Here is a 16,947-nt window from a genome sequence, read left to right as displayed (position 1 = left end):
AATTATTTATTAGTATTAATTGATGGCTATGTTTTTTTGTAAATTAATAGAAATTATAATTTTCCTTTTAATAACAAAACATAGTATTATAAAGTTAAAAAAGATACAAATAAAACATGAAGTAAAATATGAAAAAAATATAAAAATAAAATAATGAAACATAAAATTGTAAGTCAAGAAATATATACACATATGCATATATAAAATTAACTTAGTTTTTAATTCTAATATCCTTGATGCCGAGTTGTTCATGTATTATGGATCAATGTTATGCTTATGAGCTATAGTTTTATTCACTGAATCTGCGTTTTGAGTTAGGGTTTGGGTATATTGTAATTTAATTTTTTATAATTTGATAATATTTTGGGTTTGTAAATGTTGATTAAAGGGGTTCAGGTGTTCCGGTTTTCCAATGTTCCAATGTTCCGGGGTTAGGGTTATATTGAATTATATATATAATAATATGCTTATTTTATGAATATTTTTATTTAATGAAACTTATTTTTATTCTACATTTATGTTTTATTTAATACTATAATTTTCCGAACGAGATGTTGCAATTGTAGGAAAATAAATAAATTGTTATCTTATATTGTTTACATTTATGTTATATTTTTATTTTTTATTTTTTATGAATGTATATGAATTTTTTTTAAAGGAAAGAGTGTTTTAGTTAGTTTATTATAATGTGGATAAAATATATTGGTATTATATGCTTTAAATAAGAATATAAAAAATGATTACATCAACGTATCATTGTATTAAATCATTATGATCACTTCATTAATTCAATTACAATAATGGTATTAAGATCAAATATCACTTACAAATAAAATAAATGCCATGATAGTATTTGGAATAAATAATCGTTTAAATATATGGGATACCCCCCAAATTATAGTCTATAGATGATGTCCATGTTTGTAAACAAAAAAAGGTGATAAGCATTAAATGAAAGGAATATGACAAATAAAAGATCTTCATAAGTTATAACAGTTTTATTTGTATTATTCAAAAAATTAATACACATGGATGCATTATAATATTAAAAAGATAAACAAATAACAGATAAGAAAAAAACAATCATAAAACAAAAAAATATGTTATGATGGTAATTTAAAGCAAACATTATGCATGGAAACAAATCATTTTATTAACATAAATTCTCTAATATACGGTACTGAAAAAAATATATAAATATATGTTTATTTATGAAATGACAAACAATCTAAAGCTTTTCCAATAATACTTTTTTGTTAAGTGGAACCATGTTAATCATTCTAAGAAAAAAAGCATAAATGGATGAATATATAAAATGTTTAAATTTTTTGGGAATTATAAATATGTACATTTATTAAAAACTATATATTTTTTAACAATTGTTGAAATAAATTAGTATATTATTAAAATCTGTATACTGCTCATAGATTCGATATAGATGATATAAATACGGTCCTTTCTTTTTTCAACAATGTATCCAATTAAGTTAACAAACGTTTTTTTTATTTTTCCATTTCTAATATCATCTTCAGAATCAATTTCAGCTTCGAATAAATTTGCATTTTCTATTATTTTGTTTTCAAAATATTTTTTATTTTTACGGTTGTGGTCAATTATATTTGCTGAAGCCATGACAATTATAGTTTTTTTTTTCTGATATCTACAAAATTAATAAAAATGTATTTGAATAATATGAGAATTACTATTTATAACGAAATAAAAGTAGAAAGTTTTGCTTACTTTAAATTTTGCAGCTAAAGCATAAAAATATTTACGGCGAGACCACGGCCATCTTCTGGAACGTTGTTGTATCATTACTAAATTTGGAGTGTACACACGGACAATTTTTTCTAAAAAACATATTATAAAATTGCATAGATATAATTAAAATATCATGATTTTGAAGATATGGGAAAGAATAAACAGTAACAATAATATGTTAATTTGGGTAATTATTTATGTTTTGTATACTTTTAATATCGGCTTTATTTAAATACAGGCCATTATCGGGATCCCATATCTTGTTTAATAGTTCATTATACTAATGGAAGCAAAGAGAAATATATGTATATAGATTATAATAATTTTTTAATTTCAATTAGGTTTATAAATTTTGATGTTGTTCGTTAATTGATACCTTATTCGGCTCATAAATTATATATTCAGCTTTTATAATTTTTGTATTATCTCGATGTTTTTTTTATAAAAAACTATATTCTTAGAATGGTTTGCACAACACCTTTTATAACCTTTACTTGTAGCATGATGTTCTAATTGTTTTAAAGCGGCATTCATAAATTTGCACGCATTTATAGTTTCTTCGATATCGGTATATAATAGGTGCTTGTTTTTTTGATATATTTCTTTTGTATTATCATTGCTAAAATGAACATATTTTTAATGTGTACAAAAATAAAATTATTGTATTTATAACATTTCTGCAAAGACATACATTTAATATTTTCACAATGAAATATATAATATATATTGTAGTATTTTCTTACACAGGATACGATTTTTTTGATTCGGATTTTGCATCTTTTTTTGGAACAAGCTCAGTTGCAAGGGTTTTATTATTCACATATAGGGGTATGATTAAAAGAAAAAAAGCAATTTGAATATAAAACTTATTCATTTGGGAACTTTACAAACAAAATATATATTATTATTTTTTTTAATTAAAAATTAATAATTCGAAAATCTGGAGATGTGTAATTAAAATTGAAGCAAAGAATTTTCTCCAATAAAGTATAAAAACTATTATTTAAACGGTAAATGTGTTCTTTTATCAGATTTATAAGTTTAATATATTTGTTATTTAAATAATTCAACCACAAAACGACATCAATAACAGAAGCTTTCATAAATAATGAATATCAAAAATAACTTTAATTATATAAATGATATGTTTAATATATGGCATTATGAATACACAAATTTTATATTTTTATAATTGATCAAACTAAATTTAAAGTTTATAAAGCAGTTCATTACGTATGGAAATACACATATACTTACATTAGTAAATAAAAGATCATAGTAATATTATTTAATTAATTTAGTATGAGAAATGCAGTTAATTCTCTATATTACTAATACTACTATAATAACAACATTTTTTACTTCATAATGATAAAATTTATATTATGGTAATTACACATTTGTGATTTTTTATCACTTTTAATACAAATTTTACTAAATAAGACTTTTCTAGCAAAATTGTTAATTTTATAAAAATTATTTATTGGTATTAATATTGATGGCTATGGTTTTTGTAAATGAATACAAATTATAATTTTCCTTTTAATAATAAAACAAAGTATAAAGTTAAAAAAGATACAAATAAAATATGAAATAAAAACGTGAAATAAAATATGAAATAAAATAATGAAACATAAAGTTGTAAAGTCAAGAAATATATAATGTAATTAATTTGTTTTTTAATTATAATATTCTTAATGGGTGGGTGTTAATTTTTTATGGGTCAAGGTTATGTTTGTGATTGATGTTTGATGATTGATTGTTTGTGGTTCTGGGATATTGTAATTACATTTTTTATAATTAAATTTTTTATAATTAATTTTTTTATAATTAAATATATTTATGATTGCGTATGCTAAATCTGGAGATGATGTGTAAATATACAACGAAAAAAGGGGTAGTGTGGTTAATATGAAATAGGTAATTAATATGAAATAGGTGGTTAATATGAAATAGGTAATTAATATGAAATAGGTAATTAATATGAAATAGGTGGTTAATATGAAATAGGTGATCAATATGAAATAGGTGATAATATTTGTTTGATAAAGTATAATATATAGATTTAAAATGATTAAAATAATATATTAGATATATAAATATTGGTTATATATGACAATTGTCTATTATATAAAACTTGTTAATGAGGGGCTATATTGAATTATGGAGATTATAATATGCAATGCATTTTTGTTCGATGAAAAATTTTATTTAGTAAAAGTTATTTTGATTTAAATTATATTACGGGAATGTATGTTGTAATAATAGGATTATATGTGAGGGTGGGTATGAATTATAAGATGATTCATTTGTAACAATTGTCTACAATATATTATACCTTCATATTAATACGTGTGTTTTTAAGATTAATTAAACATATCACTAATATATAATAGATAGTGATAAAGTATAGGTTGATATATATCGACAATATAACGTTGTTTATAGATATTATTATGCTTCTAACATTTTTTAAGTTTTAATTGTAGCTACCATTCTTTCGTATTAATAGAAGTTGCATTATATACGTTAATTTATTTATCATAAGGTATACTAACATATTAATCACTATTAATTTTTAAACTTTATATTTTGAGGTATATATAAATTGGGAATATATTATAAATAGTAAATTGAAAAAATATAAGTATATAATAAAATTTATGTTATAATTTGTTCTGATAATTATAAATAATATGATATATAGAATATCGCTATTGTTCTAATATAGTAAAATATTATACCAATTACTAATATTGAAATATGCTAAATTTGGGAAACATATACAATTATATATTAATGCAAAGTATACAGCAAAAGTATGTAATAATTAATTTGAAATAATATTTTTATTAGGTTATTATATACATACAAATTCACAAATATATAATTTAAATATATTGTTATTGCGAAATAATATGTTCCAAAATAGTTAATTTAAAACAACAAAATACGGAAATATTCTACATTGGTTTAAAGGATTATTATTGAGTGCACTAATTGTTCCGTTGTACTATGTAGTTACATAGCAGTGACAATAATAATAGTAATAACAATAGATAAAGTATTAAATACGAAAAAATTATTAAATTCATTTGATATAATACATGGGTATAAATTCATTACATATATTATTAAGGTGTTATCAGATTAAATTGTATGTATACAATATAAAATGAAATATTATAACATTTATTTAAGTATGCTTTAATGTGATAACATTAGACTACCAGTACCAAGCAAAATAATATTAATAATTCTATAGTTTCCTTAAAATATGGTTTATTATAAAATATAAAAGCGAAGTATATATTTAGAAAACAATTCTAAGTTATTTTTAATGTATAAATTAATTGAAAGTTTTAAAGGTAGAAAATATAAGAAATAATTAAACTGTGTAGAATAGGTAAATCTTATATGGCTACATCCTTGTCTTAAAAAAGCATACGTCCCTTATCTCTCCTATCTAAAAGGACAATATAATAACTCATAGTTTTCTATTACACTTATATTTCATCAATAATTATTTATGTGTTATATATTTAACATTTCCTAAGTATTATTTTAAAAGCGATATACATATAAAAACTTATTTAAGCTTATAAATACGTGTTCAGTGCTAATTACCACTTTAACGGTGGAAAAATATGGAAAACATTATAAAATTACTAAATAAAGAATACTTCTAAATTGGAATATGTAGGAATAAAAATAAAGTTATAGAACTGATTAAAATTAATTATGAATTTATATACATTCATTAAAAACAATATAAATTTATATAATTTACATAGAGATGTAAGTAAAATAACTTAATTTGAAAATACTATAATTTTAGTAAAACTGTGGTTTATTGTATTAGAAACAAGTATATAAAAGTTTAATATATTTAAAAAAATGACTATTTATATACTTTAAGGATTATAGTAATAATATAATTTTTATTTTTTTAGATTTATACAGCATTAAATTTTTTGAAGGACAATCATCAAAACATAAGATATAAATATATTCCTTTTCTATGTTCAAAAATACTTTAAATTCTTTATAGAAAGATATCCATTTTTATAATAAAGATGTACCAGATGTTAGTAAGAATTTCATTTGTTGTATAAAATTCATTACATATATATTTAATAAAAATTGTATTAAGCAACTCTCTATTTAAGGTAACATAGCTAATTATCATAAACACAAATAAAACCTTTTTTTAGTAATAATATTATTTTATTATTCTATATTAATTTAATTATTGAAAAACATATAATATATTTAACTACAGACAGTTGTTATATATTGGGTTAAAGTATTTATGTCACATATTGGGGGCATTGTATATAAAAGAACATGCCTATACTCAATTTACAAATCAAAAATAAAACCCCATTATAATGAATAAGGAAGTGGTATATGCATTTTTTAATAATAATAGTTTCCTTTACATTTTTTGATATTTTATTACATAAATATCATTAAACTTTATTTTAATAATACACGTTATATTAATTGTTTTTAAATGATTTCTTAGTGTAAAAAGTTCCAGGAACTAAGGGATTTGCTTCCCGATTATTTGAACGCTAAATTTAGCTATGAATTTACAAATGGGAAAGCTTTCGAAGAGTACTGTACTGGTTATAAATGTGATGATGATACCGGTAAAATTAATGCTGGATGTTTATATTTGTTTGATGCATTCTTTAAGAATTCTGCTAATTTTGTATCTGTTGCAAAAAGCAACATCAATATTGTTGAATACATTATGATATGGTTAAGTTATATGTTAAACTTTATCAGAACTGATGAAAACGAAAGTATATACCCTTTTTATAATTATATTATATGTAGTGATGAGAAATATAATGATAAAATAAATGATGTTAATGCTTATGAGAATTATAAGGATCTTATAGATAAAAAAGAAAATTTGATGAGTATTAGTATTATAGATATGTCTAATTTTTATGATGCATTTATATTATTATGTGACATGTATATTGAGCATGAAAAAAACCCAAGTTGCGATAATTATTTAAATAATGCTAAAAAGTTTGTTGAAATGTATGATGAGCTTAATGAAGATTATTATAATGGTGAAGGCAGCCCCTATAATCAATTATTATCTACATTATCAGATGATTATTGTAATTTAAAAAAAAAATATAATAGTCTTGGATGCAATAATTCTCCATCACTTCCAACATATTCACGAAAATTCGTAATAAAAAGGACACTAATTCCAATTGCATTTATGATTGTTGCATTATCAATTTTCTTGGGAATTGAATATAAGGTAAATAATAAATCAATTAAACAATATATTCATCACTGATTAATTTGTGAATATAAATAAATTATACATTTTTTAAAATTTTTATATTAGTATTCGTCACTTGGATTTCGGAAACGATCTCAAAAACAATGTTTAAGAGAAAAAATAAAAAATATAATGAAGAAAATGATTCATTAATATATTATTCGAAGATTAATATATGTTAAGAAGTTGTCTATTGGGAAGTAATTTTTGCATATTTTTTATATAGTTTTATGTTTTGGAACCCATATTGGGGTTAGGGCTAAGTATTACATTGCATTTAATTTTTTATAACTTAAATACTAATTTAATATATGTATCATCCCGTATGCTTAATTTCGTGATGAAGTTAAAAATATGTCTCCCAAAGGAGCATTGCCATTAATATGAAAAGGGCCAAATAACATTTTTTCATAAGTTATAATATATATAATTGAGTGTTCATGCCGATTTTATATGGTCAAAATAAAATATAGATATTGACTATATATGAAATAGTATTATGGAATACCATAATTTCCTATTATATAAACCTTGATAACCCAGATCTATATTGAATTATACATACAATGTTTCTTTATTTGATGAAAATTTTATTTAGTAAAACTTATAATATTTGTCATTATTATTATTATTTAAATTATATTACGCCAATTGAACTGTAATAATAGATATTCATAAAATATAGATGCATGGAATATCGATCGAGGATCGACAATACAACGTTATCTATAAAAGGCATTTTATGCATCTAACAGTTTTAATAATCAATAAAATCATGTACATTAATAAAAAATTAAATTATAAATATATCTATACTATCCTTTTAATTTTCAATTGTATTTAGTATCATTTTATGCTAATATTTTAAATTCAAATTATAGAAATAGTTCTATTTACATTAATTTATTTCCCATAAAGGTATAACATTAGATTAATCACTATTAATTTTTAAACTTTATAATTTTGAGGTATAAATATATTATATTTTAAAAATGTTAAAAGAAAAAATATAAATATATTAATAAAATTTCATATTATATTTCATTCTAATAATTATAAATAATATTGTATATAAAATTAACGTTATTATTATACGCCTATACATATAAACTAGTAAAATGGTCTACCAATAACTAATATTGAAATATTGTTATATTGTGAAACCTTCATATAATTAAACATTAATATTATCGAAAAGACACATAATAATGCATTATAAAGGCATAATTTTTATGTATTTTTTAAAGATCCAATTTGAGATATGTAGTTATATATTTTAAAAAACTGGATAAATAGAGAAAAGGTTAAAGATTCAATTCATGTTAAATGCCATTTTATTATTCCATATGAACGCATATTATATTGTCATTGTTTTACCATAGAATTAATAAATTATCTGAATATATATACATTGACAACTATAACAATAAAGTATATAAGATAAAAATGAACTATGTAGAACATTTAGCAAATATTTATTTAAATTTATATATTAAAATTGCAAACATATCTTATCTCTCTCCTCTTAAAGAACAATATACCAACTTAATTACGCATAGTTTTCTATTATTCTTTAAAATTTGCATCAATACTTATTTATATGTTAATATTTATTAAGTATTATTTTAAAAACAATATACATTTAAAGACTTATTTAATCTTATAAATAGAATAATAAGTATGGGTTCAGTGCTAATTGTTTTAAACCGTGGAAACGATACGTAAAATATATTATAAAATTACTCAATAAGGTATACTTCTAAATTGAAGTATATGGAAATAAAAATAAAGTTATTGAAAATATTAAACATAATTGGAATGCATATATATTAAATAAAAATAATAATAAAATTATATATATCCAATTAAAAAATGGAACAATGCAACTTATTTTGTAAATGTTATCATTTTAGAAAAAACTATATATATATTATAAGAAACAATTATATAAGTATTTAACATATTTAAAAATACAACTATTTATATACTTTTAGGGGTTATAGTAATAATGGATTTCTTAATTGTTTCGATTTGTGCAGTAGATTACTTTTGGGGCACCACTTATTAAAACAAAAATGGTGATGTTGTTTATTTTCTATATTAAAGCATATGTATAAGATATATTTTTAATTCGTTAGAATGTTGCTTTAATTTTTATAATAATGCTCATATGAGTGTTATTAAGGATAAAAATTCATGTAAAATTGTATTATATATACATATGGTAAGAAATGTATTAAACATCCCTCAAACAAGGGAATTTATCTAACTACCATAAAGTTATTATATTGTTCCATATTATCTTTAAATTAATATTAAAAATGATAATAAAATGTTTAACCATAGACAATTATATATTATGGTTCAATTATTTTCTCATTTATTAAGTGTAAAATATGTAAAATAATATGATGTTACATAATTTACATATTATAAACAAAATAAAATTACAATGGATTATCGCCTGGTAAATAATTTTTTTAATAAAATTTGCTTTTCCTTATATTTTTCGATGTTATATTACCTATAAAATTCATTAAATTTTATTTTATAAGAGTTTCATTAACATATATTTTTATTATATTTTTTAAATGTTTTCTTAGTGTGCAAGGTTTGATAAATTGAGAAGCTATTTACCCGATGAATTAAACATATCTACAAGTAATGATATTCATAGTTTAGGGAATGCTAAGAATTATTGCCCTAATGGAGATTCAGGGGAAACAGAATGTAAGACTGATCTCGATAAGATAAATGCTGGATGTTTATGGCTATTCGAGCAAAATGTTGTTAATAGGATTAGTACTTTAAGTAAAGATCACTCTAAAGTGTTTATTATATACGTAATGATATGGTTAGATCATATGTTAAACCTAAAGAAAAATGAAAAAATAAAAAACCTAAATGATTTTTATGAAGGACATATAAAGAATAATACGCATTATACTAAGTGTAATAAAAAAAATAATAGTAATAATTATGAAGATTGTAGTAATAAATTAAATGATAAAACGGGATATAATAATTTTAAGGAGTTCATAGATGCAAACAAATGTTTGATGGATATTGATATTAATGATGTGCCTAATTTGTATGCTGGATTTAAATCATTATGTAAAATGTATACTGAACTTGATTCAAACGATAAAACAAGTAAGAAATATTTAGAAAATGCTAAAGAATTTGTTAAAACATATGATGAACTTAACAAAAATTCTAATATTACTAAAGATAGTCCCTATTATAAAGTATTGTCTACATTATCAAATGATTATAATAATTTTAAAAGTTATTGTAATAAAAATAAAATTAATTGTAGCGACATTCAATCCCTTTCACCGATAAAAGTAAAAGAAAATAGTGTACAAAGTTCTGCACATAATCATGTACACGATTCTGGAGTTACATCATCAAGTTCGTCGATAACAAACAAATTAATTCCAGTTTTATCGATAATTGTTGCAATACCAATATTCTTGGGGATTTTTTATAAGGTAACTAATAAGGAATTTAAAAATATAATATTTAAAAATTATTTTTGTGATTATTTATATGCGATTATCAAAAAATATATAATATGTTTACCATTTTTATATTAGTATTCGTTATTTGGATTTCGGAAACGAACCCAAAAACGACATTTAAGAGAAAAGATAAAAAAATAAAGAAGAAAATGGTTCATTAATATAAGATTTGAAGAGTAGTGACTATTTCAGGAATAGTAATAATGATTGATATATGTTAAGAAATTGTCTATTTGAAAATAAATAATTTTTCACCATAATTTTTGAACATAATTATTGGGTCTATAATAATAATTAAATAATATAACCAATAATATATAATGTTATATATATATATAGTTATAACATTTTTATACTGTTTTTGTATAATTTTTAGACAGTTTTTATGTTATGGGTCAGGGTTGTGTTTGTGGACCCCACATTCGGGTTAGGATTAAGTGTTACATTGCATTTAATTTTGAATATTTTTTTATAATTTGATAACATTTATTAGTTTAAAGAATTGTTTTAAATATATATAGGAAATAAATTATTAAAAATATGTATAGGATAGGTTATAATTATTAAGATTCATATTAAGTCTAAATATGTAAGAGAAAAAATAAGGATGAAAATGACTATGAAAAGAAACAAGTAATATATTTTGACAAATTATAAGAATTGCATTTCGTGTTAATATAACTTATGATAAATCTGATGAATTATTTACTTTTTGTATTTTATTGTTAATTTTGTGTTAATGGTTTATGGGTGAATCGGTCGAATATTGGAATAGATATAGAAAGATTATTCCAAAGTATTGATTTGATCCCAAAAGAAAACGTTGATTTAAATATTAACAATGCATAATATAAGAAACTGGGGGAGATGGAATGGAATTGGAAGAAAATAATTTATTATGATTTCCTTCCTCAGTAACACCTGAACCGAATGATAAATGGAATGGTGGAAGAATGAATTTGAATGGAATAAAAGTATAAAGTGGTATTTGGAGAAAAAATATATAAGTGAAATAAGTTACGTTAAAGGCATATTTGTTTTAATACACACTATTTTAGGGGTCAGTATAATATTTAAAAAATATGTCCACTGGAAAATATTATACATTTTTGTGATTTTTACATTAGTGTTTATGTTAGTATTTATGAGTTGGGGGAGAACCGTAAGTAAGAAAAAAAGATGAAAAATATTATAAATCGAGTCGATAAGAAACTGGGATTATTAATATATACAAACTTATTCAGGTCGATCATGTACAATTTATTAATTGATTTTTTTTGTTTATAAAAGTAAGATTCTTTGGAATGATAAATTTAATTAATTTATATTTAAGTCCAATTTAAAAAATGTATAAATTTAAAGAATACTAAATAAACTGGATTTCAGTTATTAGTACAAATAATTATGGGTTTAATATGTGTGAGGAATATTGAGGTTGATTTAGCCTATTTTTATATGAGGAAATGTACTATATTTATGTTATATTTAAATAATATTTATAAAAATAAAGACAAAATAATGTTTAACTATTAAATATACTATAATATGTGTTTAATGAATAGGATAAAATAAAGGATTTCTTATTAATTGTATTTGATTTTCTGATTTGATATATGCATTGTGATTTATAGGAGGTATACTTGGAAATATGAATATTTTACATTATTTGAATATAAAAAATATATTTGATGTTGTATATTCTGAGATATATTTATAAATAAAATGGTTCCATGGTAATATATAAAAAAATATATTTTTACAAAAAAATGGGAAAATAAAGTGGAGAATATTATTAATATTTAGAATTGGAGAAATATTATAATAAAAAACCATTTAAATGTAAATAAGAATGATGTTTTGTTAATGTTTTCATTATATGTTTGTATTTATTCATATAAAAAATATATATGTATCTAATATGTTATTATTTTAATTGATATTTATTAGTTTCTCATATGTAAGGAATAATGGAAATATATAAGTTCATAAAATATTAGGACCATATCACTAAATATGCTAATGTATTATAAATTGTATTAAAAAATGATTTGTATAACAAATTTTCAAAAAATAAATTTTAGGGAAAATAGTTTATAAAAAATGGTGTATTTTTTGAGAAAAATTAATATTTATTTGAAAAAAAAATAACATAATAATATGTATATCGATAAATACTTTTAATGAATATAACGATGTTTATAACAACAGTTACATAATTCTATTGGAAATTCAAAAAACTAATAAATATTATTATTTTTGAAATATCAAATTATCATCATTATTTCAAACTACATTTATTATTTCATTTATTTAATAAATAAAGATAAAAATGAGAGTCAATATTTTAAAATACGTTCTTTTTTCAATTATTATTTGTTTTTTTGAATATGGGAAAAATGTAAGTTACATATTATTTTCTTTTATTATTAATGATATTTGATTATAGTTTTTGTATCTATTTGTTTTACATTAAGCTTATATTATTGTTTGATGTATTGGTAAAACAGTTAAAGGAAAATTAAAATTAATTGGAAATATGTTAATAAATATTTTATTTCTTTGCAGGAAATATGGCATGAAAGGAATATAATAAAATTTAGAAGCAATAGAATATTAGGAGATGTAGAAAAGGAGTTCGATTTAAATGATTTTTATGAATCAACTTTTAGTCTTACAAAACAACTTAATGAGTACAATGATGATAACGAAGAAATTATACATATTCGAAATGCTATAAATTCATATATAAAGAATCATAAAGACAAAGTACATTACCCGATTTAAATAAGTTAGATAAAAGAACTAAAAAGTTAATTTATAAAATTCGAGAAGAATTAAAAGAAGTAAAAAAAGAGATTGATAATATGGGGGATAGTGGAATAACAACAAAAGTGATAGAAAATAAAAGAATAAGAAAAAAAGATGAAAATAATTATGTATCAGAAGGTGAAGACTATAACCAATTGAAAAACGAAGTAAATTTCTTGGAGAGAGAATATAGACAGCCCAATTTAAGTAGTGTTAATACTTATAAAAATAAACGAAAGATAAACGAATTGTACGAAGGATTAAAATTGAGGTCAATATTGTTGGTTTTTCTTTCTTTGGTGATAATAATATCAGGAACCGTTCCTATCGCATTTACTGTTTTATGTTCCGTGGTTTCATTTGAAACATTTATTAGGTCTTGTCAATACATTAAATTAATCATGAAAGTATATAAAAAACCCAAAAAATCAAAAACATCAAAATAATCACTCTTTATTATTATGTTTTATTATACCTGTTTAAATGATTAAAAATAGTATATTTAATATTTTTTGGCATAAAAGTTACATTTGTTTACGTTATATAGAATAATGAAATATGATTTAATTGTATGTTTCATTATATACATTTAATTTAATATATAATTAATTTATCTTTGTTTAGTGTTTGTCAAAATCTCATTTGTCCATATTTTCATGGATATATATTATGTATTAATGGATTTTGAATTTATTAATATAAACGCACTTATTAATAAAATTATAAGCTATGGTGAGGTTTAGAGTTGCATTTTGGGAAACTCGTATTTTGTGTCAGGGTTCTGTACTATAAGTTATAGTTTTGTTTTATGTAATCTCTGTTTTGGGTTAGGACTATATTTTTATTAGTTTGTTTATAATTTGACAATATTTATTACCTCGTATACTTAATTACGGGATGTCGTCTAAATATGCAATCAAAAAGGGGGTATAAACTAATATGAAAGGGGCAATACCATAATTCCCATAAAGTATAATATATACAATTGAGTGTTCATGTCGATTTAATATGATTAAAATAAAATGTTTATATTTCATATATGAAGTGATATCATGGTATATGATAATTGTCTATTATATAAAACTTGTTAATGAGGGAGTATATTGAATTATGCACATCATAATATGTTTCTTAATTTTATGGAAATTTTATTTAGTAAAAGTTATTATTTGTGTCATTATTATTTTGATTTAAATTGTATTACGGGAATATATGTTGTAATAATAGCATTATATGTGAAGGTGGATATGAATTATAAGATAATTGGTTTTGAATATTGCTGTGCATTATATGGGCATATTATTATTGTTAATTAAGGACATTGGGGACATATAATAGATAGTGATAAAGTATAGGTTGGTATATATCGACAATATAACGTTGTCTATAGATATTATTATGGTTCTAACGTATTTAGTAACACATAAAAAATTGAACTATATAATATTTTTTGAAGTTTTAATTGTAGTTACTATTCTCTTTTTGTATTAATAGAAATTGATTTATACGGCATAATTTATTTATCATAAGGTATACTAACATATTAATCACTATTAATTTGTAAATTTTATATTTTGAGGTATAAATAAATTGGAAATATGTTATAAATAGTAAATTGAAAAAACATAAGTATATTAAATATAATGTTATAGTTCTAATAATTATAAATAATATGATATATAGAATATCGCTATTGATCTAATATAGTAAAATATTATACCAACTACTAATATTGAAATATGTTAAATTTGGAAATATATACAATTATATATTAATGCAAAATATACAGCAAAAGTATGTAATAATTAATTTGAAATAATATTTTTATTAGGTTATTATATATACAAAATATAAATCTATAATTTAAATAAAATGTTTTACAATATGATATACATTCTAAAATATATACTTTAAAACAATAAAATACGGAAATATTCTACATTGATTTAAAGGATTCTTATTGAGTGCATTAATTGTTCCGTTGTACTATATAGTTACATAGCAGTAACAATAATAATAGTAATAACAATAGATAAAGTATTAAATACGAACATATGTATTATGTTTATTTGATACACTATATGGGTATAAAGGGTTCAGGGTTCAGGGTTCAGGGTTCAGGGTTCAGGGTTCAGGGTTTAGGGTTCAGGGTTCAGGGTTCAGGGTTTAGGGTTCAGGGTTCAGGGTTCAGGGTTCAGGGTTCAGGGTTAGGGTTCAGGGTTCAGGTTTAGGGTTCAGGGTTCAGGGTTCAGGGTTTAGGGTTCAGGGTTCAGGGTTCAGGGTTCAGGGTTTAGGGTTCAGGGTTCAGGGTTCAGGGTTTAAGGGTTCAGGGTTCAGGGTTTAGGGGGTTCAGGGTTTAGGGTTCAGGGTTTAGGGGGTTCAGGGTTCAGGGTTCAGGGGGTTCAGGGTTCAGGGTTCAGGGGTTTAGGGTTCAGGGTTAGGGTTCAGGGTTCCAGGGTTCAGGTTCAGGGTTCAGGGTTAGGGTTCAGGGTTCAGGGCAGGGTTTCAGGGGGTTCAGGGTTCAGGGTTCAGGGTTCAGGGTTCAGGGTTCAGGGGGGGTTCAGGGGGTTCAGGGTTCAGGGTTCAGGGTTCAGGGTTTTCAGGGTTCAGGGTTTAGGGTTCAGGGTTTAGGGTTCAGGGTAGGGTTCAGGGTTTAGGGTTCAGGGTTTAGGGTTCAGGGTTTAGGGTTTTCAGGGTTTAGGGTTCAGGGTTCAGGGTTCAGGGTTCAGGGTTCAGGGTTCAGGGTTTAGGGGGTTCAGGGTTCAGGGTTTAGGGTTCAGGGTTCAGGGTTCAGGGTTCAGGGTTCAGGGTTCAGGGTTTAGGGTTCAGGGTTCAGGGTTTAGGGTTCAGGGTTCAGGGTTCAGGGTTCAGGGTTTCAGGGTTCAGGGTTCAGGGTTTCAGGGTTCAGGTTTAGGGTTCAGGGTTCAGGGTTCAGGGTTCAGGGTTCAGGGTTCAGGGGGTTCAGGGTTCAGGGGGTTCAGGGTTAGGGTTCAGGGTAGGGTTCAGGGTTCAGGGTTCAGGGTTCAGGGTTTAGGGTTCAGGGTTCAGGTTCAGGGTTCAGGTAGGGTTCAGGGTTTAGGGTTCAGGGTTCAGGGTTCAGGGTTAGGGTTCAGGGTTTAGGGTTCAGGGTTCAGGGTTCAGGGTAGGGTTCAGGGTTCAGGGTTCAGGTTCAGGGTTTTTAGGGTTTAGGGTTCAGGGTTCAGGTTCAGGGTTAGGGTTCAGGGTTCAGGGTTTAGGGTTCAGGGTTTCAGGGTTCAGGGTTCAGGGTTTAGGGGTTAGGGTTCAGGTTCAGTTTAGGGTTCAGGGTTCAGGGTTCAGGGTTTAGGGTTCAGGGTTTTAGGGTTTAGGGTTCAGGGTTCAGGGTTCAGGGTTTAGGGTTTAGGGTTAGGGTTCAGGGTTCAGGGTTCAGGGTTTAGGGTTCAGGGTTTAGGGTTCAAGGGTTTAGGGTTCAGGGTAGGGTTTAGGGTTTAGGGTTTAGGGTTCAGGGTTCAGGTTTAGTTCAGGGTTTAGGGTTAGGGTTCAGGGTTCAGGGTTCAGGTT

At 23.8% G+C, this 16,947-nt stretch overlaps 3 protein-coding genes and 1 pseudogene across 3 annotated transcripts, besides 1 other annotated feature; 3 read left to right on the top strand and 1 right to left on the bottom strand.

Moving 5' to 3' along the window:
- Positions 1-1,228: 1,228 nt before the first annotated feature.
- On the bottom strand, positions 1,229-2,635 carry PY17X_0600041 (fam-a protein; the record flags this gene model as incomplete). The annotated part of the gene is made up of 7 exons (XM_034637431.1): positions 1,229-1,280; positions 1,496-1,653; positions 1,741-1,850; positions 1,972-2,041; positions 2,138-2,166; positions 2,256-2,380; positions 2,505-2,635. The coding sequence occupies 7 exons, from the start codon at positions 2,633-2,635 to the stop codon at positions 1,229-1,231; spliced, it is 675 nt and encodes a 224-aa protein (XP_034493405.1).
- Positions 2,636-6,152: 3,517 nt separating this feature from the next.
- On the top strand, positions 6,153-7,228 carry PY17X_0600031 (PIR protein; the record flags this gene model as incomplete). Its single annotated transcript, XM_034637430.1, has 3 exons — positions 6,153-6,167; positions 6,290-7,051; positions 7,142-7,228. 3 exons carry the CDS (start codon positions 6,153-6,155, stop codon positions 7,226-7,228), a joined length of 864 nt encoding a protein of 287 aa, XP_034493404.1.
- Positions 7,229-9,527: 2,299 nt separating this feature from the next.
- PY17X_0600021 (PIR protein) lies at positions 9,528-10,740 on the top strand (the record flags this gene model as incomplete). Its single annotated transcript, XM_022957179.1, has 3 exons — positions 9,528-9,542; positions 9,679-10,569; positions 10,675-10,740. The coding sequence occupies 3 exons, from the start codon at positions 9,528-9,530 to the stop codon at positions 10,738-10,740; spliced, it is 972 nt and encodes a 323-aa protein (XP_022811072.1).
- A 2,188-nt stretch (positions 10,741-12,928) lies between these two features.
- Positions 12,929-13,853, top strand: PY17X_0600011 (annotated as a pseudogene).
- Positions 12,929-13,853: a sequence feature (fam-b protein, pseudogene).
- Positions 13,854-16,947: the final 3,094 nt, after the last annotated feature.

Source organism: Plasmodium yoelii (assembly GCF_900002385.2).
Source record: "Plasmodium yoelii strain 17X genome assembly, chromosome: 6".
NCBI lineage: Eukaryota > Apicomplexa > Aconoidasida > Haemosporida > Plasmodiidae > Plasmodium > Plasmodium yoelii.
The sequence above is the reverse complement of the archived record's forward strand: the minus strand, read 5'-3'. Positions and strand labels throughout refer to the sequence as shown.